We start from the raw sequence: 13,652 nt of genomic DNA on the forward strand, positions 1-13,652 counted from the left end.
TTTTTGTTTGGTTTTGTTTTGGTCATCAGTCATAGAGAACCGAGCTCCCTGATTGGTTAGAGAGCCGCTCCCGCCTCATACGCATGATTCCGTTGTTTCACCAGCATAAGGCCCCCCCACAAAAAAGGTTTGAACGTTGGTTGTTTAAGCCCAGCTTCCGCCAGTCTGCACGCCGATGTGTCCTTAGGAAGGACACTTAACCCTAAACTGCCTCTGGCAGCTCTTCCAGCAGTGTATGAATGAGTATGAATGATAAGAAGGGGGAAAAAGCGCAGCGCTGTGTGAATGTGTGAATGGGGGAATGTGACTTTCCTGTAAAGTGCTTTGAGTGGTCTATATGACTAGCTATATAAAATACAGTCCGTTTACCAAAGTGTCATTGGAAGGTTCAGTAGACAGGAGGAGAACCTAATGATGACGCTAATCGAATAACTCGTCGAGGAATTTTCTCTTCTCTCTTGTCAGGAGGGCTGAAGGTTTATTATTGGCTCTGTGAGGTCCTCTTGCCAATAGTACGCTGGGGGTTGACATGGGGAGAATAAGTTGCCTGAAACGCATGTCGTTAGATTCTCTAGGTGAAGATGTCTTGTGATGTGCACTGCAGTGAATATAGACCAATCACAGGGCTGCACTGGGGTCTCTGACAGTGACAGAAGAGACTCTTAGATGAGGGAACAACACGTGGCTGTAGGGGGTTCAACACTCCAGACTGGGACAGGGGAGGTTTGTGGATGCCAATGCACTGACCACGCTGTGATCTGTGTAACAAACCTGAAATCTCCTCAACAATAAATACTCCACGCTCTCCGTCTCCCTGATTCAGCATCTACTTCATGAACTTTTTCCCCCATTTTATAACTTATAAGAAAAGAAAAAGCAACAGAAATGGAAACACAGAGCCCTCAACATGCAGGAAACTTGGCACACGCATTTCAAACAAGGACAAGTTTAATCCAATATGAGTTTGGAGCTTGGCTTTGGCAAAATGGCTCCATAGCGCCCCCTAGAATTAAAAAAAATCAGGCCACATACATTTACGAAATTTCAGTGGAAAATGTATCTCCAGCCTGAAAAAAAGTCTCTTGGTGCCACAAACTAACCCAATAGGAAGATGTCAATTTGGAAGTGAGGACACGGGGAAGAGAAATCAACACATGCCGACTTGTGACACACCTCAACGTCGCATGTGCTCTGCCCGCATATCGGCCATGAAATGGCATCTGCTTTATTGAAATCACTACTAGTCCTGTAACTGCTACACTTTCTGCTTCACTAATGCAGTGGTTCCCAACCTGGGATACGTAGCCCCGTGGTGAAATAATAGATAATAAAATAGTTTTATTTTAGATATAAGAGTAGGTCAGAATTTCTTGGAGACTGGGGTTTAGGGTTTTCAGCATTGTCAACGTCCGTTGAACAGCCGGCTAGGAGGACAAGGAAGGAGGCTGGGGCTCTCTGGAGGTCTGGGGGCTCTTCAGGCCTTCTGACAGTGAGATCAGCCTTTAATCACTATCAGGACTATCCAGGTCTGGGAGTTGAAGGGGGACTCTCCTTATGTGCATAAAACCAAAAAAAGAACTTGATAAACTCTTTATTATCACTGCAAAAATTGGCATTTAACTTCCTCTTAAGTACAACATAAAACAATCATATTGAATTTAATTATTTAGTGCGATTAAATAGATTTCAGTTTCCCAGCCACTGCACATTTTTCACACAGTTTTTGTGAAAAAAAGATTACGTAGAGAACAGTTTGTCAAAAAGATAATTTATTCTCCTTATCATGAAAACAGCGTGTACATATATACTGCACCTAAAATGTCTACAAAGTCACTATGTACAGTAGAAAAACAACTATTAAATAACATACCAATACTATTGAATTTGTTTCCTTTCCAGTAACTACCATATAGTTGGTAAATGAAGATTGTCACATAAATAAAGTCAAAAGCAGTATTTCATTATTCATCACATCAGTGTATAGTACAGCATGATCTATAAAACTTTCATTCTTTTCATCTTTGATGAGGATTTCTTCCAGGAATCATCATCTTCTCATCCAGAAGTTAAAACCTCGTTTCTGGATCTGAAGCCTGTCGGGGAAGAGGGAGTTCTTTTAAAGCATCACATTCACATTTGAAACATATCAAGCTGTAATAGCTGGACTTTTTGAATAATCTACAGCTTGCATCATAGCTCAAGGCAGCATTTTTAGAGAATGAGTGTCGGGAAATAAATATGGCTAACTCTGGTGATGTCATAGTTTCTTCCTGTTGATCAACTGGTTTTGTGCCAGAATAATAACCCAATATATAAAATAAGTTCAAATGGAAAAACCCTTTAGCTCAGGCCACCTGTGGGAAATGCCTGAAGTGACAGAGACACAAAGCAAAGCAGAACCTGCTCAATGAATACATACGGTTCTGTCTCTGTTCCTCAAGTTGCCTCCAGGGTAGTGAACTGTGACTTTTGTCAGAATCTGCAAGACAACATGAAGAGTAATGTGTCCTGTACATATTTACAGCATATACAATAGGTGGCATTGGCATAAAACAGTCTGTTTTAGTGAATAAAAATTGTCGTCTTCACCTTTTCATAGTCAAATTTCTTCTCGGCCAACTGGGGATGTTTCTCTTGGATGTGCAGCATGGCGTCATGCAGTGTCAGGAAGAACATCGACGGCTGAACTTCAGCATCGAAAAAGCAACAGTCATGCAGTTTCTCTAGGATGTAAGCTGCACGTGAGGAAGAAAGGTTGGTCTGAAACATTATTTTTGTCTGGTGCAGGTGAACATGGCATTTAGAACATGCATTCTGTCCACAAATGCCAAAACTGCACATTTAGGATTTGGTCTCGTAAATGTATTACTGACTTGACACAAATCTGTCTGGAGTGAGTCTGGACTTGAATGCAACAGTTTCATACTTACGATCACAAGCCACAATGTAGACCTCAACTTCAACCCGGATCAGCTCTCTCAGCAACTGCACACACAAAAACAGAAAAAGTGTAAGACAATTAGATAATCGCTGCCTTTGATGCTGTGACTTAGCAACGCACCGTTTTGAGCCCCTTCAGAGCAGAGATGTCCAGGAAGGAAACCGCAGCAAAGTCCAGGATGAGGCTGTGCAGGTCCACTCTCGGAACAATTATGTTGCCTGGAAGCTCGGCGTTCCAGTCGATCCGGGCCGGAAGGTCCTTGAAGTCCGTCGGCTGGTCCAGCTCCTCCATGGTGCCCTCGTCCTTTGATTCCTTGATCGCTCTACAGGAGGTATTCAAGAAGCCTTTCTGCAATGGGAGATAGTATAATACAGTTATATATACAGTTTATAAATATATAGCCACATATTAACACTTAAAGGCACAAACTACCAATTCAGACAAAAATCAGTGCAGGGAGCACTTTAGATGAACACCTGGGTGGATGGGTCAAAACCATGCTCTACTGGGACCAGGGGGATCCCAGCACTGGATCTGTTGGCCCTCATTAAACATAACTCAAGTATCTAGGTGAGTTTTTGTTCACCTATTTCATGCACATTTGCGGAAATGTTGTATTGCAACAAGGTGCACCGGAATCTGACTGCACATATTGAGGCATGTGACTCATCTGTCCACTCAGGAAACAAAAAGTAACAATAAGAAAAACACCAGGTCTGTGTCGAGCGATTGGGAAACTTAAACCTGAAATGAAAACATGAAACAAATAGAAATGTCAAAGAGGGCGACCAATTGGAAAGTTTGTGCCACCAACTCCACCAGCTCCAAATATCTGCAGAAGTTCATTCATTGAATTTCATATTTTATGGATATTTTGTTCAAAGTTTGCAGGCCTGGTCCTTTCATGTTGACATCATGACTTGCTTGTGAGGTAAGTGGAGGTGAACGTTGTACCATCTCCCGAGCGAATGCATCACACACACCATATTTTTCTCCAGCTACTGTGAGACTGACATTTATTACATTTCTAAATGTATGTGTTTTCACTGTTATATTCTTGTGATATAGATTTTTTGGGGGGGGGTTGTTTACAAGGTGCAAATGCACACTGCTGACCTTAATAGAGTTAACAGACAAAAACAGGAAGTGATAACAATGACAGAATAAAAAACTACTGAGAGCTTTAATGGTAATGTGAAAGTATTGCCAAAGTGTTGTTGTTTCCAGCGACCAAAGTGAAAGACATTACTTACAGATGTCCACTGCAGGTCACCTGCTTTTAGAAGCTTCCGGATCATCCTGAGTGCTTTGTTTCTCTTTCTCAGCACTCGCAGTGGGTTAAATCCAACCTGAGAAGAGATCAGTGTGAATCAGATCAAAGATACAATGTGTAAAGTCTTTGTTGTTTTGTGACTTAAATAATGAAAACTTACAGCTTCCACCAGCTTGGTCCTAAAGAACTCAATGTTGGCAAAGAAGATTGGCGACGGTATCCTGAAGATCCTCACTCCCTCGGGCTCATACACCTGGGGAGAGTCATTACCATTCAAATCTTTACATGAAACTGAGAAGGTGGACCAAAACAGGGATTATTCCTATTACCTTTCTGGTTCCTGTTAGAAATATAAAGACACAATTTATACTTTACGGGAATAATGGACCTTAGACACAGGTGAAAGTAAATTGAAACGTATTTATATACTGTCTCTTCTTCCATCCATTCATCCATCATCTGTACCGCTTTATTCTTTAAGGGTTGCGAACCAATCGCAACTGACATTGGGCGAGAGGCAGGGTTCGCCCTGGACACGTCTCCAGTCCATCACAGGGCCACATACAGAGACATACAACCATTTACCCTCACATTCACACCTACGGTCAATTGTGAGTCTCCAGTTAACCCAACCTACCTAACCTAAGCTTTTGGACAGTGGGAGGAAGCCTGAGTTGGAGCACCCCAAGAAAACCCCCTCACACGGAAAGAACATGCAAACTCCCCACAGACAGGCCCTTGGTGGTTGGTTGTTCTGAACCAGGATTCATTTATTGCTGTGAGGCGACAGTGCTAACCACTTTACCACCGTGCCGCCCGTATCTTCTCCGACTGAAATTTAAAATGAATTCACTCATAGTAAAATCAGACTAATTCTGATGTTTTCATGTGAAATTGGAAATTTGATAATTGATACAAGTAAGACTCTCAAGGAATAGTTAGACATTTTGAAAAAAAAAAAGCTAATTCGCTGAGAGTCTAAGAGCTAGATAAGAATGCCCCTGGATCACTATTGAAAAATGACGAACGTAAAAACAACAATTTACCATTTTTCAGGTTTTATGTGTTGGAAGATTAAAACTAAAACAAATGACAATGTACTGGATTCTGTGTTTATGTTGACCTACGCTAACTACTGAAGCTGCTGACTAGTCTTGGTAGGACTGGTATGAGACTGGTATCAAGTGTCTTTCCCAAGCAACTTTAACATAAATGACAGGATACAACTTACATCAATGAAGTCCTTTCTGTCTTTGTAAATATCTGTCCCCTTGATGTTGGCCAGCAGACTGCAGCGAGGGCTGAAAGACATCAAAAGCTTTGTTAACGACACTTTGTCTGCCGCCAGTCTACAGCCGCGCTGCTCTGGAAGGTCGCGCTAAGAAGTGCTTTGAGCTAAATGCTAACATCAGCGGGCTAACAAGCTCATATGGCTAAAGTGCTGATGCTATAACAAGTAATTTTTTTTCCATGTTAACCATCTTAGTTTAGTATGGCGATCGAAATGTGAAAAGTTTTGCAGATATTTGTTATTAGAGCCAGGGGATTATCAAAATGAATGCAATTTGTCCTGTAGAGGTCATGAATATGTTTTTGTATCACAATCATGGCAACCCATCCAAAAGTTGTTGAGATATTTTGAACCGACCAACTGAAGCCATGCTGCCAAATGGCTACAAATTCTACTACTTTAAAGACAACAAAAGTTCAGGTCGGACTTGAAAGAAAAGTACAGGTTTAGATGAGTTAGGTCAGATACTGACAATTGAGTCCTGAGAACAACGCTGAGCAGCTCCACGCCAAGGCCTGCAGCCAATCCAAGGTCCAGTCCCAGCAGGATGGCTGCGATACAGGTGCCCAACCACACCACCTGGACATGGACGAAGGTGAGAAACATGAAGGAAGAGATTCCAGGTTCTTTATAACTACTCTCAGATTGTACATGAACTTACACAGTCTGGCTTGTCCCTCCTCCACAGGTATGGGATTTCTCTGAACTGCATCAACATGCCCTTCAGGTTGACGATGACCACAGCACCCAGCACAGACTGTTGAAGTAATGGTTCAAAGGTCAGTTCTCAACGAGTCATGGCTCCAATGACTTGTAAGTTGGCAGATTGTTAGGGATTTCTGAGGTTTGCCTTAGGGAGTGGCTCTAGTAGAAATCCAATGGCCAAGGTGACGATCATCACGATGACAGCAGACAGTAAACCGGCAATCTGAAGAGGACAGAAGAGGTTGAGTTATAATGTGAATCTGTCCAGATGAGCACCCATCCCCCAGTGCAATCATATTCATAGAGTTTCTCATACTGTAGTTTTAGAGAATTTAGCTTTAGACACCTGTGTGTTCTGTCGCACTTCCTCACACCGCCCTCATTAGTCACTTCACAGAGATTAGATTGGGCTGCTTTGTAAAGTAAAATGAACATTACCACAATTTCATAATTGCACCTGTAAATTTTCTATGACTATATTATATTGCTGGAATGTCAGACTGAAACATTGATCTGTAAGAAACGTTTAAGTCGATAGTGTCAGAATTTGGCACCTGTACGTGCAAATTCATGGACCCAACCTGCCTTATGTCAACAGTCCAGGCTGCAGATGGGTGAAATGGTGCGGGCGATGATTTCATGACCCTTTCCATCATCCTTAAAATATCACTATCTATCTGAGTAGTGTTGCCATGTTCAGCCCTTCATTGCCACAGTTTGCCATGTTCAAATGGCTCATCTCACCCTTGACATGCTAAAAACTTCTGCTCACATTTCACTTCTGGTATTATTATTATTGTCTGTCTGTCTTAAAAAAACCTGGCTCATACTCAAAGTTGATCTTGCCACAGAACTTGTTAAGGGGTTACAGTTACTAGTGATGAGGCAAGTTTTGACTCCAGCTTCATGAGACATAATAACAGGTCATGTTGGCTTACCTGCGTCTTGCCCCCTGTGCTTTCCTGCACTGCAGTCCTGGACAGAGCTGTACTCGCAGCAAAAGACCTGAAGGTAGCTCCAAAGATGTTGCTAACTCCAAAGGCTATGAGCTCCTACAGCCAGAGAGAGAGAGTCAGTTATCTTATCAGCATCATGACCTTCTTTTACCTGGGTGTTGTAAATGTTTTTGTATTGATACAGACCTGATTTCCATCTATGGTGTAATCGTGCTTTACGGAGTAGACTTTTGCCACAGAGAAGGCCACAGCAAAACCCACTATAGCCATAGGAAATGCTTCAACTGCCGTCTCCTGGAAGACGTGCAGGTTTGGAGCCATCGGAGGCTCATACCTGAAATGGTGCAAGTCAGGGCTGTAAGGTTGATGTTCAGCACAGAATCTCTGTCTCGAACTACAATACCACACACAACGCGCTTCATTGAGGTGGTGGGTTGTCGTCTCAAAGAAGGTTTGTCTCAAAGAGTGTTTTATGGATGTAGTCAGAAAAGTTGTCTTTTTGTCAGTGATTTGGGATTGAAGGGCTTTGATTGATGACGCGCCGGTCAATTTCCCTTGTAAACAAGCTGACCTGTTTACAAGTGTTGTATCAGTACTGATGGGTGTGGGCTTACAGATACACAGATCTGTGTTTCTACACCCTCACTATCCTTACCCTGAGAGTGACCGGGTGCATGAATTACTTTGCTCTCACAGATAGCGACTGGGAACAGATACAGTATCAGTATTTTCACTGCTCCAGTAGTTAACGGTCACTCCAACAAGGGAAATAGCTGTTCGTCAAAATGAGTTTGTGAGACATTAATTCACGAGGACTGGGGAGCTGAGAATGACAGTAGTTGAATGTGCATGTACTGCAGCATTAGCAGCCATTTCCATTTGTCCAGGTTTTGCGATGTGTGGTACTGATGTTTTCTCCAGCTGTCTCCAAACAATGGATGTGAGTGTCATTTGTGGTAAGCTAAAAAACAATTTGTTTTTTTTGTGGTTTTGTGATTTTTGCGTGAAACCAGCCCTTCAAGACCAGGAATTATTGTTCATGAATATACTGTCAATCATTTTTATGGCAACACACTGAAATCTGTTTTTCTCAGCCAATAGTTTAAACTGTTTACAGTTGAATTCACTAATGAATGTATTATCCGACTAACTGTCAGTCATGTTGCCAGCTGTCAATGCACAGTTCGCATCAGTTCGCATCAGTTCCCATCATCTACGTTTTCTCCACAGACAGTGTTCACCCGCAAAAAAGAAAAGGAATTTACACTGCAAGGGAAGTTTCTTTTTCACCGATGGCAGTGGAATAAAAATGACATAAAATTTCTCACCCTTTTGGAATATGGCCAACGACGTCAATGCCATATCTCGTCTTGAAGTCTAAGGCATATGAAATTCCACATGCGATGACAGTCTGCAAAAGAAATGATACATTATTATTTTTGCTATTATTATTATTAATAACATCATTGTATTTATAAGTGTCAGCTTTCACTAATTATAAGTATCAGTCTGGTAGAAATGAAAGCAACTGTTATACAACCCCCCTATATGTTTACAGTACATGTCACTAACCCTGTTTGTGTTTTCTATCTCTCCTAGTGTATCTCTGACCCCAGAGCTGCAGGACCCAAACCCCTCATTATTATTGTTATTATTAATATTAATATTGATATCATCACTAATAATAACAACAACATAATTGTATTTTTTAATTATAAGTATCAGTCTGGTAGAGATTAAAGCGGCGGTTGTACAACTGTCCTCTCTCTCTCTTCTCTCCTACTGTCTCTCCTCCCACCCTCTTTCTGCCCACCTCTCCTCTCTTCCTCCTCTCTCTCCTCACCCCAACCGGTCGAGACAGAAGCTCCGCCCACAACTGAGTCTGGTTCTGTCAGAGATTTCTTCCTGTTAAAAGGGAGTTTTTTCTCTCCACCGTTGCCAGGTGCTTTGCTCATTGTGGGATTTGTTGGGTTTTCCCTTTAATATTGTAATATTGACCTCACTATGTAAAGTGCCTTGAGACAATGTCTGTTGTGATATGTAGCCATATAAATAAAATTGAATTGAATTGAATTGAATACAAATGACCTGACTCACAGAGACAGTTTCAAAATGTGAGATATGTATCTACTCCTCGATTACAAGTCATCGGCTCTTTTTTATTGACCCCGACACAGAGGCTTTCTTATCAGTGACCTCATAAATCAGATTATTGATTGTTATGGACGGCACTCCTAAGTCATAAACAAAATTAGTGTTATCATTGTGACTATTTAGACAGCGAACACTTTTTCAACACGTCGTGCTGTGGAAACATTTATAATGGCCGTGTTGCACAACGCTGCTCACCATGATAACTTCTATGGGGATGGGCACCGGTAGCTTGGATTTGAACCTGTCATTTAGCTCCTTCACGATGAACACCACCACCATGATGACCAAGGAGATCACCACGTCGCAGACATTGGTGGAGGTGATCTTGTTGAAGATGATCTCCAGGGTCTGAAACAGTGAACATGAATGAGACACGCCCCCTTGACTGTGTCAAAGACAGCTGTGCGCCGCTCTCTACTCACATATATGATGGAGAATGGTCCACTGAGGCCCGGGACCTGCAGGCCCAGCACAAACTTGAGCTGTGACACCAGGATGTGGATGGCAGCCGCCGTGGTGAAGCCGGACACCAGAGTGTCTGACAGGTACATGACGACGAAGCCCACCTGCAGCAAGCCCATCGCCAGCTGGAAGAGACACAGATGTTAGATGTCGCCAGCTGTTTTCCACTCCTCATGCCAAGCTAGGCTTACCACCAGCCTGCTATTGAAATGACAGACATGAGAGTGGTAGCGACCCTCTTGTGTACACTGCAGTAAGAGAGTAGGATCCAATTACAAGGCAGGGGTAACTTCATTTCCCCATGTGTTTCATTAAGGATACTTAAGCACGGCAAACGCTTCCTGTGTCCAGGTTCTGAAGGTCGGACATCCCGTTGAAGGAGGCTTTACTGAGTAACTCTGCCATCACACCACAAGTTCAGTCTACTTTCATCCCTAGCTGTTGTGTCGACAAGATTCGTGTGATGGGATGCAGTGGAAGAAGGAATGAATCGAGACTTTTCACCTGCATGATACCGGTGAGGAAGGTCACGGACGAAGCTACCAGCACTCGCTGCTCGTCCCTCGTCAGGCCTTCGAACCCTGTGATGTTGGTGGGCGGACCCTCGTCTGGGACCAGCCTGGTCACTACTGAGCCGATCATCAGACACAAGACTGGGAACGGACCTGCAAGGACGGACAGAGAAGACAGTGTTTTACAGCTCTAGTGTATGGACACACACACACACACACACACACACACACACACATGCGCGTCCGCCTGCCTTACCCACTGAGATGTGCCTGGAAGTTCCCAGGAAGAAGTAGCTGATGACAGGGAAGAAGGCGGAGAAGAGTCCATACCAGGGTGGCAGAGAGGCCAGCAGACAGTAGGCCAGACCTGCAACACAAACACACGCACATACAGTTTAATACAGATTCATAAAAGATACACATATTTCCTTGATGCTACATGACTGAACATCATTTTATACTCACCAAACCAAACCATGTCATGATCAGACAGTTATGGTTAACATATTGCTGACATGAAATGAAAATAAAAACAATAATTCCTTTAAAATACCTTATAATATATAATTACATTTGTATTCTTTTTCCTCCTATGTGTGTGTGTGTGTGTGTGTGTGACTCTGTTGACACACACACACACACACACACACACACACACACACACACACACACACCAGACTGCCCTGCACCTTGTTCTCTCTTTCTCTAATCTGATGCATGTTTTGCCTTGCCTGTCATGTCACCCTGGGGTCTGTCTTATTAATTACAGTATATATATATATATATATATATATATATATATATGCATCTTGACTCTGAAACTAAGTAAAAACACAAATGTCTGTGAATTGCGTTTGAAATATAATGTAATGTATGTTCAGTGCAAGAAACAATTTTTGATTTCCAACATTTGTAATTATTATATAAAACCCTTTTATCAGATTAGACACAAGGTGAACACGTGTTAAAGTACTAAAATAGAGATATTCAGAAAGGGAAACAAGTAATAAACTCACCTCACCATGTTTTTGTGTTTCAAGATGTCAAGTGAGATGACACTTTAAGTGACTTTAATCTCTAATAATAATAACGCCTCTGTGGATGGGATTTCCTGACATGACACCTGTCAATCAGATGCCTTTTTACCTTGCTGCTTGTGTTTACCTTGCAGGACGGCGACCAGTCCAGTGCTGACCCCGGACACGATGTCACTGAGCAGCCATTCTTTGAGGCGGTAGATTTTCAGCCAGCCGATGACCGGCAGGAGCGAGAGCGCCGCATCCTTGGCCCGCTTGGCATCACATCTACGGTGATGGACAGAGCCAGACAAAGATCAGTTCGTTCCTCTGAAGCTCCAGGTCATATCATTTGGTGAATTCAGATAAAACAGTTAAGATTGCACAGAGCACATGATAATCGTTGCTCGACTCTCTTCGTTGCTGAAATAAAGGAGGTACACAGCGCTTTTAGCTGGATGGATTTTTTGATAATTTCCATTTTTTGCCTTCTAGTCCATCACACATAATTGCAACACAATGCCTGTGATGTCATTAAATAAACTAGGCATCAGTGTACAAAGTAGGTAAAACTACCTCCATCTTGACAAAACCAATATTAAAAACTATATTTATACACAGAAAGAATCCAGAAATATAATATTTAATAGGATGGATCATTTCTCTGCCCGTTGGGTGCTTCATTACCTTGATTATAAACTCCTTGTAATACTGTTAAGTAAACTTTGCATCGCAGATTGCTCTATTCATTTTGATACTGAATACATATTCATATCTAAATGAATATCAAGAGGTAAATGTTAGAAGAAGTTAAAAGCACCAAGGCCTTCAGAACCTCAGCTGAAATAAAGCCTCTCCTAAAAGGGAGAACAGGATTAAATAAGCAACTAAAAAAAGAATTATTCTGCAATTATGAAAACATATTTTGTGTGTGTCTGTCTTATACACATGTTTAAACCTGACAACTTCCACAAGTAATCTATGCTTTCTACAAACACTCCAGAAGAGACTTTTAGAATGTTCTCATCAGTCTAATCATCAGCGTCAGATTAAAAACTCTCAGCATGAAATAACCAAAACATTTAATTCACTGACGTCGTGAAGTGATTACAAATGATCAGCAGCGTGTGGAACCTCTTTGGTTCTGCAATTTCTACGAATGACATTTCCATCACGTCGTATAAAGAACTTTGTGTCCAGTGAAACGACAGCCAAACCTCAGCTCCACTTTACTTAACTCGATCTTAACCGTCATATTTCACACTGTCAAAACGGACAGTTTTCTTCACATACATGTTTTAGTGGACAGCTTTGTTGCACTTGAACTCAAGACGTTTCCTGCGGCCTGTACAGTTGTAAAAGTGCAGCTGAAGGAACAAGGAGAATCTTAAAGGACAGAAAAGCCAAATACAAAAGCTCACGTGAAGTACTGCTTGACGTGGTTCAGCATGGTCTTGCGCTGCCTGTACACCTTCTCGTGCTCCAGGGCGAAGGACTCCTCCGAGTAGAGCGGCCTGGCCACCACATACTGCTTGGCTCCGGGTCGCATCACGTCGCCTCTGCTGCCTGGAGGACCGCTGCTCCCTCTCTATGAGGCCCTGAGATCCATTAATCACATTAGGTCAGGATGAGGATCCTGTCTTGGCTTTGAACATGACTTATCAAAGAACATTAACAGGCAAACAACAGAAGGTCCAGATCCCCAAACACAGGCAGAAGGCAGGTGCCCGGTGGGGACCTGCACGGTCCTGCCCTGCCAGGCTTCATTTGAGCTCAAGAGACCGATTCACACCAGTGAGGCTTGATTTGAATCTGAACACTGAAATGTCTCCGCTCCTCGGACCAGATCAACTTTTGTTTTACACAAACAAATCACTCAAGGAAATGTTGACTTCCTTTCACCTGGAGCTGAAAATAAATCAGCATTCACCATCACAGTTCTGGCTGCTCATGAAGATCCTCCTTTTTTCCAGGCGCAGTGTGTCCCACATACCTGACAGTGTTCGAGTCTGTCCCAAATCCAGAGAGTCCCGTCTCTCTTCCAACTACTCCGGCTCCTGTGGATCAACTGAGACCTCACACAGTTTTGCCATCAATAAATAGCACGTCTGTTTCTTATCACAACTGTAATTTATTAACAGCAATTATGATGAAGTCCCTGTTTCGCACAACCGCTGGATGCTTGGCTTATCCTTGACCATTGTTCTTACTGATATCTGAGAGCTGCAACTCTCAGTGGAGGCGTTCGACAGATATTGTAGCGATGGGCAGGATAGGGAGGATGTGGACAGGACAGGACATTGTTATGAAGTGGAAATCAAGTCACTTTTCAGGAGGGGAAA

General features: G+C 42.5%; 1 protein-coding gene across 1 annotated transcript; it reads right to left on the minus strand.

Annotated features, from left to right (window-relative positions):
* Positions 1 to 1,752: 1,752 nt before the first annotated feature.
* LOC118301445 (chloride anion exchanger-like) lies at positions 1,753 to 13,519 on the minus strand. Its single transcript, XM_035626955.2, has 21 exons — positions 13,304 to 13,519; positions 12,732 to 12,908; positions 11,459 to 11,598; positions 10,551 to 10,661; positions 10,287 to 10,447; positions 9,743 to 9,907; positions 9,516 to 9,668; positions 8,495 to 8,577; positions 7,353 to 7,500; positions 7,149 to 7,262; positions 6,356 to 6,433; positions 6,167 to 6,262; positions 5,978 to 6,084; positions 5,446 to 5,515; positions 4,375 to 4,467; positions 4,195 to 4,290; positions 3,062 to 3,289; positions 2,931 to 2,985; positions 2,590 to 2,735; positions 2,420 to 2,479; positions 1,753 to 2,093 (listed from the first exon to the last, which is right to left on the minus strand). The coding sequence occupies exons 2-21, from the start codon at positions 12,857 to 12,859 to the stop codon at positions 2,067 to 2,069; spliced, it is 2,259 nt and encodes a 752-aa protein (XP_035482848.2). The 5' UTR covers positions 12,860 to 12,908; positions 13,304 to 13,519; the 3' UTR covers positions 1,753 to 2,066.
* Positions 13,520 to 13,652: the final 133 nt, after the last annotated feature.

Source organism: Scophthalmus maximus, chromosome 2 (assembly GCF_022379125.1).
Source record: "Scophthalmus maximus strain ysfricsl-2021 chromosome 2, ASM2237912v1, whole genome shotgun sequence".
In the NCBI taxonomy this organism is placed as follows: domain Eukaryota; kingdom Metazoa; phylum Chordata; class Actinopteri; order Pleuronectiformes; family Scophthalmidae; genus Scophthalmus; species Scophthalmus maximus.